This window comes from Atractosteus spatula, chromosome 4, assembly GCF_055471065.1.
Source record: "Atractosteus spatula isolate fAtrSpa1 chromosome 4, fAtrSpa1.hap1, whole genome shotgun sequence".
In the NCBI taxonomy this organism is placed as follows: Eukaryota; Metazoa; Chordata; class Actinopteri; order Semionotiformes; family Lepisosteidae; genus Atractosteus; species Atractosteus spatula.
Genome location: NC_142709.1, coordinates 53,116,128 through 53,126,602, shown reverse-complemented (window position 1 = coordinate 53,126,602; position 10,475 = coordinate 53,116,128). Strand labels below are relative to the sequence as shown.

At 39.6% G+C, this 10,475-nt stretch overlaps 1 protein-coding gene and 1 non-coding gene across 2 annotated transcripts; one reads left to right on the top strand and one right to left on the bottom strand.

Annotated features, from left to right (window-relative positions):
• The first annotated feature begins 4,710 nt into the window (after nucleotides 1–4,710).
• On the top strand, nucleotides 4,711–10,268 carry LOC148836557 (actin CyI, cytoplasmic-like). Its single transcript, XM_088914590.1, has 2 exons — nucleotides 4,711–4,731; nucleotides 9,141–10,268. The coding sequence occupies exon 2, from the start codon at nucleotides 9,147–9,149 to the stop codon at nucleotides 10,266–10,268; it is 1,122 nt and encodes a 373-aa protein (XP_088770716.1). The 5' UTR covers nucleotides 4,711–4,731; nucleotides 9,141–9,146.
• trnav-aac (transfer RNA valine (anticodon AAC)) lies at nucleotides 8,520–8,592 on the bottom strand. Its single transcript has one exon. It is a non-coding gene; the product is annotated as a tRNA-Val (tRNA).
• Nucleotides 10,269–10,475: the final 207 nt, after the last annotated feature.

The window sequence follows — 10,475 nt, the reverse complement described above, 5'->3', positions numbered from 1 at the left end:
AGATCTCTGGGACCAACTCTTAAAAAAACAGATGAACAGCATTGAACAGCAAAAATGTCCTGTTGAGACCTATAACCCTAGGTTTTGTCTACATTATTTAATCAAGGTATCTCCAATTTAGAATGTCGCATTTTTTATATTTATATTAAGAGAAAATATGAGCTGTTGCAGAGGTAATATGTTTTGAAATGTTTTGAAAATGCAATGAATCTTTGGAAAATGTGGACAGCGGTGAGTCCATTTATGATACTGATTTTTAAAAATAAGTTATTGAACGCCGTCATTAACGTATTTTTCAAATACATTAAAGTATCTGTTTGTGGCATATTGCTTTTGGTGTGCCTTAAGTCATGCTTCAGAAACACATTTCTGTTTTATTGATTGTTTAGAGCTCTTTACCTTTTCCTTATTGGTCAAAAACAATTGGGGGCTTGTGTCTTTTTTATTGTCTCAGGCAAACCAATTGAAAGCAGACAGTTGATTGACAGACACAGGCAGGCAGCTTGCCAAACTAAATCAGTAAGAAGATTCTCTCTTACAGTATTAGATTAGACAAAAAGCATGTGTTATCTAGGGAATACAATCTAAAACGATTCAATTTTTTCAGACGAAATGAATGTAACACTGATGTTTGGAAGTGAAATATATTTTTGTTTAAAAATGAACCTATACATCTCTTCTTTCCAACAGCGTATTATTTTTATTCTGGGTCCTTCGTATTGTTGGAGTCTCATGGTTTTAAAATACAATGAATCTACATAAATGTGTTTAGGTATGCATACAATAAGAAGATGCTACAATTACCATAAATGAACAGTGTACACTGAATGCCACAACCAATAAACATACAGGCTCAAAACTCTGTCATGAACCATACAACAGATACGTAATACAGAAAACAGCACGAGTCACAAATCTGAATTTTATCATTGACAGTTACATCTCAAAATATGTCCAGTTACAAGCTAAGTGCAGTATATCTTTTTTTGATAATTGTGAGTGGTTGCATTTCATGTTCATGTTATAATCCTAAAATTGCTGTATTAATATTTTCTAAGTAGACCCGAAGCCTTTATGGGAAATCATCAGATGTAATCCTTATTATTTTTATTTCTCTTTCTGAAAAAAAGACATTTCAATTAATTATCAATGTACTGTTTATTAGCAAGAGCAAGATCTGCTATATGAAGCACCAATGCCCAGGAGAAACCCTTATTCTCAGTACAAAGAGATGAGGCACTTATAGTAGGACTTAAACTCACATAAAACCTATTTTTTGCTCCACATGATCTATTCCATGAAAGCATCCATTTGCTATGGAAATTTTGCTAAATATGCCTCTCGTAGAGTAGAAACCAGTATCCAAATAGCTTTTTGTCCCTATAATTTATCTGGGTTAAGATTAAGACCATGTGATACTGGCATAGCATTGTCAGATATAATCATCCCAATGGGCTTTAATCCAGGGAATTATGAATTAATTAGGCCTTTTCAGGGTTGTATTCTTTAAAATACATCTGTTTTTTTTCAGGTTAGGACCATTCAGATTTGGCCAGAGTTTGTTACACCTGTTTTCTTTTCTTTTGACCATCATGTCTATCTAGCAAATTACTCCCTTAAGCGGTACACAGAGAAAACACTAGTTATGTACATTTAAACACATGTGGAAGATGGCTTTCTCTGCTTTAAATCTCAGTACTATTGTCTACAGAGGTTTCTTAGTACTGTTCATCCTATAAATAACCAGCTGAGAAGGCCTTAATTCTTATTATTACATACTGCTGACATACGATGTATCTGTTACCTTTTGTATGTCATAAAGGGCATTTTAGACTACTACTGTGGCTACTATTCAGCCTGTATAAATCCACAGATATATCTTTGAAAAATAAAAAACAGAGCACAGATAAGCTTGGTTCCAAAGTTCCAGCATCGTCTATGTGTTCAAACCTGAAAATACAGGCCCAAATAAGTAGAACAGAATGACAGCTCGTTAAGTCAATATAGATGGGTATTGTGGCTTGTTTCGTCTTTCACACAGATGTGTCAGAGGCTGAACGTGGCTGTGCTGTTAAACTTAAGGCAAAGATTGGGATATTAAACAAGCAGCCAAAAAAAGCGAGCGTGACGTTCTTCGTTGGACTCCCTAGGAAGCCATTGCGTGCTCCACTACTGCCTGGCGCCACTACTGCCTGAGGAGAGCACGCACAACACTGAAGATTGAAACTGCAAACAAGTCAACCACCGTGAACAACAGCACCTCCTGGGTACAAACCCCCATCATCCTCTGTCCTTCAACTACCTCTGTGATGTAACTGCCAGAGATGGAAAAGGCGTCTCAAGTGAACAATTGGAATTCAGGCATGTATCACGCAGGATTATCCATGGAATAGGTCAGTGACTCTACACGGAATAACTTAGTGAGCTGCTGTATGCCTGTGATGTCCGATTGTTGCATACTGACTGCGTAGAGTATATTAAATCTTTCTCTTCCTTCTGGGCATAGACACCGAGTTTTAGTGTTCTTCAACTATAGTCCACTTAATTAATTGTATTAATTGATAATGACATTTCTTTACACTGTGATCTAATAAATACTTTTGAAATTATAGACTTTGCTTTCAAAAACTGAATTTACCAAAGTATGCACAACATGTGTCAAGTGCAGAATGTGTCACATTACATTTTGATGGCAATTTTAAAACTAGTTTTGTTGAGGACAGAAACAAATTCATTTCTCCTGCCTGATACCTGTTGTAGTATAGAACTGCTTTTTCTAAAAACACCTCTTACATTCAGTGATGCAAAGCCAAAACTTTGGCTTTTAACATCATACACATAAACTCTGCAGTTATGATTAATGAAGAATGTAGAGAAATAAGACACAGCATCTTTAATTCATTGTTGATTCTCAGCACCATACTTCTGATACAACGTTGTACACAATATAAAGTAAAATGCAATTCCGAAAAGGATCAGCTCTCGTTTTGCTGTGCTGGTCATTATCATCATTATCTGTATTTATAATTTCTCACTTACCACACAATAAAAAATTACTGTGACTTTTGTGTGTAGAATCAATTTGTAATCTCTAAACATATTCTCCTGTTGCGCCACATACTGTGTGTATACCAGTGTCCCTTATACAGACAACAATCAACACAATCACACAGGAATAAGATTAAATGTTAATGGCTAAATTAGACAACATCAACAACAATAATCACTCCTCTATTCTGATTCATCACTCATCTTGAATAATTCATCTGGTGACTATATGAAGGCAAGGACGAAAAAAACAGTTCATGGGGCAAGTGTTTTTTAGAGTTTATTAGTTATTTTTCATTCAAATTTAACTGTGGAGACACACAGCTTGATCCTGTCCTAAATATGGGCCATTAGGGGTTAAAATTATCCTACCTCTCACCCTAATTGCTTTATGAAATGAATTCATGTAGCGCAAGCAGTAATTATTGCAAGACTTTCCAATGCATATGTGCAGTGTCAGTATATTTAAGGGTCAAATAAGAGCCAAAAAAAAAACATTACAGACAAGAGACTGATATTCATCCTGTCTTGTTCATTATCAGTAGCTAGATTCAGTAGTCATGTGATCAAGCCACTTGTTCCATGCTCCCACATCCCTTTGTGTAGAACAGTGCCTCCTCTTCTCCTGCCCTTTCCCATAACAGTTTCTTTAATACTAATAGTAACTATTCTTTGCCTTTGTTTGGTGATTTTCATCTAGAATGACTCCAAAGCACTTCAAACCCATTTAATCTACCACTGAAGTGCAGGATCAAACAGGATGATATCTGATAGCCACTCTACGCCAGCAGCATGCTATACTGCAGACCATGTGGAATAGCATGAAGTTACTTCACTAATCAAACTGAAGTGGAAATTGTAGATTGTCTAAGTACTCAGGTAATATGTTAATGTGTTTGCACACCTTTATATTTCTTAGAAAACCAGAACAGAAATTTACATAAGATACCACTGTTAGAAAACCTAGTTTTATTAGTTTTTTGCTTTTGCTCAGGATCATAATTTCATATTCCAACCCTAGCATTGGTACAGTACATCGGTTAAAAATTGCTAATCTAGAGGAAGCAAGGCCACACACTGACTGATCTTCCAGCACCACATCCCTGGAGACCTCATGCTCATACATTTTTAACTGCTGTACATTTTTGGGAAGCTTAAAATATCTTCCGAAACCAGAGACATGGCAAAAAAAAATCTCTCGTACTTTTGCGATATCTCAAGAGGAAAGTCCGTTCTGAAAGCAGAGTCAAAGCAGCCTCTGTAAAATGCAACAGCTGCTTTGGAGATATTTTTTTTCCAGAACCATTGGGCTGCTACTCAGATATTCTTTAGTAAGCAAAGCAGTGATAAGAATTGCTCCTAATTTATTTTAAAAGTAGCACTCAAAGCATCATACGGTGATAGAATTATTCAAAAATATGTTACATTCTCTAAAGAGATTAAAAAGCAAATCCCAAACATCTTGCAGAGCACACTTTGCAGTCAAAAGGATTCTCTTCTCCATAACGCTATCTGACAAGACACAAACGCTGCATCTGCGCATTTTGGAGAAACTAGGACAGAAAATAATAGCACCTATCCAAGTAAAGATAACTTTATTAATATTATGTAAGATGTGTATTCAGCAAACGTGACTCACAAGTGCTTGATGTAACCATTCAGTTAGGAGGCATTGTGCTGTTTTATTTGCCACATCTTTTATAATGCTCCCATTGTTCAGCCTTTAAATGACACCTGTCTGATATTAATGGAGAACATCAGTTATACCATTGTCTGGTACTGCCATCTGCCCATAAATCTGCTGCCAGCAACAATGTTGCTCTTACTGTGGATTAGGTTACAGCTTCTCACTGGCTAACCTACAGACACTCAGAGCTCCAGCAGAGTCCCCCCTCAGGCCCCCACCGCACTGAGGATGCTTCAGAGGTACAGTTCATCCCTGACTGGAATCCGATCCGCAGTTTCTCGGGCATCTCCCAGAGCCACCAAGCCGCATGATGCAGGCAAGGTGGTGAGCAACACCAATGAGCCAAATGACCCAGTGGGTCTACAGCACCTCTCAAACTCCAGAGCACTTGACCCCCCTATAGCAGCTTATATCACATGTGTTCTGTCACCAGATGCAGTATTGTACCACGCAACAGTCAGGACAAGTTTGGCTATAGCTTGTCTTCTCAGATCATTTCACTCTAATATTCAAAAGCTTTCCTGCGGTATTTCTAAAAAAATCATTTTATATTATTGTTTAGGGTCATACATGGAGAACATTTTATTAACGTTGGCCCATTTGCTCGATGTCGATAATAGAACTGGCCCATGAATTCATCCTTGTGTTCCTCCTTCTGCAGGAGTGCAGAACACAAGGTCCAGTCCATAACAGGGCACACACAGAATTTAGAAACTAATTAAGCTAGACTACATGTCTTTGAGCAGTGGACAGAGATAGTATTGCAGAGCACAACCCAACATGAATGAGGAGAGCATGCAAACTTCACGCAGAAGGAGCTCCAGTTCAGAATTATTTCCAGGACTCAAGTAGCGTTAACTGCCATGCTTGTGCTACTCATGTGAATGCCAGCAGTAGCTACAGAAGAAATATATCGGTTGCCTCTTATTATGTATAAAGTTCAGATTTTACACTGTGTGTAATTCTGGAAGGTCCTCACTGTGTTACCATGCCACAGTGACCGCGCTATAATATCAAGGGATTTATCCCCACCTGGTGTCATACCCAAAACATTTTCTCACAATTAAGAAGCCTAACCAGCAATCATCGTCCACTCCTCCCACAACAAAGCTCAATCACAAACATTTCTCTACCTAACTCTCTCGTTACACTCTCACGCGCCATTATGTATCGATAAAACACATGTGAACATCCACAAATTACAATTGATTGATCAAACAATTAGTGTCCCCAGTGCAGCTATGTACTGCACAACCAAGAGTCTTTGAGGCCTGTTTTGACAGATCTAGTGGAAGATGCATAGTAATTAATTCTCTCGCGGAACAACCTGCCACAGTAATCTGCTTTGTTTCACTCCTGTCAGGCTCTTTATCAACTGCTATATTCTTCCTCTTGGATTTTTCCTTTGGTCTGGGTTTGCCATTCATCTGGCAACTGGCAACTTGACATTTACAATAAAGACTCCGAAACGTTCTCCTACCCCAATGCACCAAGGACCTCCTTGATTCAGAAGAATTCCAAAGTGGTTGAGGTATTGGCATCGAAGGTGAAGATCAGGAGGCCACCAGTTGTTTGAGACTGGCCTGGAAGATCCAGTGAGTGTTTGATATTCTGCTCCATGACTATTAGATTCTCCTCGACTATGCAGCATTCAGTATGCAGACCAAGAGCTACATTACCTGGACCTGTGGCTCGGCTGCTGAAGGTGAAGGAACTCTGAGAGAACAGATGGCCAGAAATTCAGTGCACATTATTCAGCCAGATCCCACCACCTAAAACCTGTTGTCTTTTTTTCTAAGGGAAGGCGATAGGTGACCCAGCGCTGATTCAGGTTCTATCTCAGTCGAGCTGCATTAACAGCAGAGCTATAAAAAGAAAACAACCTCAGGGAACTTCTGGCCTTGTAGCTTTTCTGTGGGAGCTGATACATGGATACATTAACATCACAGAACTGAATATTGCTGATTGTAGAACAGCTACCAGGATGTGTTTGTCTTTTCAGAGAATTCAGAAAAAAAGGCTGGATTGGAAATAAATAAGCAAGCATGTAATTGCAGCATAGAAGTAGGGAATTTAATTCCTAATAGTCTATCACTCTGAAAAAGGCTCAGTAAATGATTGCACTGTACCACTTTGATGCAGAAGGTTTCTACATCACTTATTCAAAAATGAAAGCCGGTTCATTTCCGCAGTCTGTACAGTACCTGCAGACAGAATACGAGGGGACAATCACGCTAAAACAACAAACTCATTAATCTTTCTGCATGCGTGCCCCTGGGGCTGTCTAGTGTCCTTCGCTCCCCAACGCTATGAGGGAGAATGTTTCTTCTAAAAATAGCAATAGATATAATGCAGAGTTTTTTTCAAGTTAATCAGTTCATTTTGAGGTGTTCTGAAAATTATGGATATTAGAGATGTTTCCTTCAGATTTCAAAACTGTTTGGGGGGAAATGTGCCTTTTTTCCCTTTGTAGATTTGGAGCAGTTATTTAAATGACATGTTTTCGGCATAGAGAGCACGGAAAAATAGTATCTTAGGAAATCCCACCGTGTTTTCATTACTAAAGAGGGTGTTCAGCCAGCTGTAAAGCACATTGAAAACATGGTCCTGAATGACACAATTTTACAGATTTCTCTGTAACGTCGTACTGCGTCATGTACAGGATTTTCAGTTTGGATAAGCCAATGTAAATTCATACAGAAAACATGTTTGCGTGCCCTCCTTGAATACCAATATGCTTCCATCTGGACGTTTCGCTGGGAGAAAATTCTAAATTTCAGCCCAATCTGTTTCGGTGCTACATTACTGTATATGCAAACAAACAAGGACGCCTCGATAATACATTCATGTGACCGACACTGACCAAAAGATTAATCTTAATAGCACTGGGAAAAGGTATTTAATTTTTAGTGGCTCATGTTATGGACATGAGACTTTTTTGTCCAAATTACTTTTGCAACAGTTTAACCGGTTCGCTGCAAAGCCGAGAGACAAATGTTTTATCACATAAAAAAAAACGCATGGAAGAGGTGAGTGAAGGTCAAACAGAAGGTCGACAGTAGTGTTTGTTAAAGGCAACAATGTTCATGTTTGAAACACATGTCGTACATTAACTGCAGTATTAAGTAAACTTCAGAATAAAAAAACATTTCGTATCGTAGTTACGCCAGATTTTAAAACATTATTTTACACCCTTCTGGCTTAAAAACAGAAACGGTCAAAGGTGTAGAATTGCACCATGACCCGAAAGAAAAAAAAATCAAACAACGTGGATTGTATTTCTCAAATCACCTTTTCTTTTTTATTTGTTGCGTGCATAAACATGTAGACGACCTTTAAACCACGTAAGCGTGCTTCGTAATCTGTCGTTAATGTGTACTTTCACACAGTGAACAGTGAAAGGTTATATTTATATAGCTGTAGAAACTGAATGACAGCGCCATCTGTAGGAAGCTGACAGTATGCATCTAGAAGTTGTAATTTCTTAAAAACACTAAAATACAGAAATCAATAAAAAATCAGTAATTATCTATTCGATACTTTAATTTAAAACAATAATACTTTTGTACTTTAAAGCGATACTTCAATTGCCTGTCCATTGATAGCTCTGTATTAAAGTACGTGGAGTGAGTGTATTGCTGTTTGTTTCTAAAATGTAGTCAATTTCGAAATGTTTCCTAATAATAGTTTTTTTAAAATCTTCAAAACATATTTAACAATAGTATACCTTTAATGTAAACATTAAAATGCGATTTGAAAACCATGAAAAGAAAAAAACTTAACTTGTTTCCGCCCGGTTTCGAACCGAGGACCTTTCGCGTGTTAGGCGAACGTGATAACCACTACACTACGGAAACTGAGCTAAAGCATCAGCTGCAAGAAGCTTTCTTATGCTGCATTGTGCCGCCGTTTTCTTGCTTATATTTATAAGTTAATATATTTAAAACTGAAAGATTACAGCGGTTCTTGGCTTCTTGGTGGAATTACTGAATACTTTATTTAAAACTTCAATAGGATGTAGTCGGTGATATATTGATTACATTGATGTATACAGATACATGAATGTCCTTCTATAATAGCCTTAATTATGTTGTGAAACATAAATTCAGTCTTACAAATACAAAGCACGGGCGGCTGCCCTAAGCTTTCACTTCTAATTAACCCGCCGGTTGCAAACGCTTACTGACCGGCCATGTGGAGGGAAAGTCATGCAATGTAATGTATGACGTAATATCGATGGCTGTTGCTTCATAATCACCGCGTGGCTAAGGCAACGCGCGGTGCATTTCTGCAGACTGGAGTGGATGCACCGAGCAAATAGTTATCCTCCAACTACTAGCATGGACTGCTCTTCTATTTTCAATTATACCTTATTTCGTTTCCCTGATTAATAATCAATCCGTGATCCAAAATGGACGATCTGCCACCAGCTACAGTTATCGATAACGGATCGGGGCAAATCAAAATTGGTATGTCTGGGGAAAGGGAACCTAGGTTTATATACGAAAACATAATTGGTAGGCCCAAGGCTACGTCTGCTACCCAAGTTCCAGATCTGAAAGACTTTTATATTGGAAAAGAAGCGTGGGACAAAAGAGACATCTTGACCATTCAGTACCCAGTAGAGAACGGCAATGTGGTCTCCTGGGACAACATGGAGACGGTGTGGAAGAATATCTACCGCAATGATCTGAAGTGCGACTCCAGCGAGATGGCGGTTTTGATGACTGAATGCCCAGGCAGCCCTGCCGCGCAGAGAGAAAAGATGTGTGCGCTGATATTTGAGGAGTTCAATGTCCCGGCCTTCTACGTGGCCGTCCAAGCTGTCCTCGCCCTTTTTTCCACCGGCCGCATAACCGGCTGCGTTCTGGACACCGGCGACGGGGTGTCCCACGCGGTGCCAGTTTACGAGGGCTACTGTCTCCCCCACGCAGCCCTGAGACTGGACCTGGCCGGCAGAGACATCACAGAGTATCTGGCAAGTCTGCTCAAGGACAACGGGGTGTCCTTCTCGGGCGCTGCGGAGGAGGATATCGCCAGAGACATCAAGGAGAAGGTCTGCTATGTGGCTCTGGACGCAGAGCTCGAGTTGGCAAAGCCAACAGATGAAGTGGAGAAATACTTCAGGCTCCCAGATGGGCAAGTGGTAACAGTGCACACTGAGAGATTCAGGGCACCAGAGACACTCTTCCGACCCGAAGATGTTGGCATGGAGGCGCCCGGGGTGGACAGGCTCTTATTCAAAACCGTTATGAAGAGCGACATCGACCTGAGGAGCACCCTGCTAGAGAATATCGTCCTCTCCGGTGGCTCCAGTCTTTTCCCCGGCATGGAGAGGAGGATAAAAAGGGAAATAAGCACCCTCGCTCAGCCCGGGGCGGCAGTCAAAGTCTTCGCTCCCCCAGAGAGGAAAATATCCACTTGGCTGGGCGGGTCAGTGCTGTCCTCGCTTTCGGCCTTCAGGGAGATGTGCATCACGCCCGCAGAATACGAAGAAGTTGGGCCCAATATAGTGCACCAAAAGTGCTTCTGAAGCCGAGTGCAACGAGCAGTGTTTTGGCCAATAAAAATGTGGAGATCTGCATAAACTACCTTCTATTTTACATTGGTACTCAGACACAATTCGGAAAAACAGTAAGGTGATATTCAGTCCTGTAACCAGCTTTAAATATTTGAAATTAAAAGACGTTTCCTTTTAAAAGTAATTGAAAAAAAAATCGAATCTAAACCTAAATTGAAG

Coding starts and splice junctions, on each gene's coding strand:
- LOC148836557 (XM_088914590.1), top strand. CDS start 9,147: ATGGACGATCTGCCACCAGCTACAGTTATCGATAACGGATCGGGGCAA.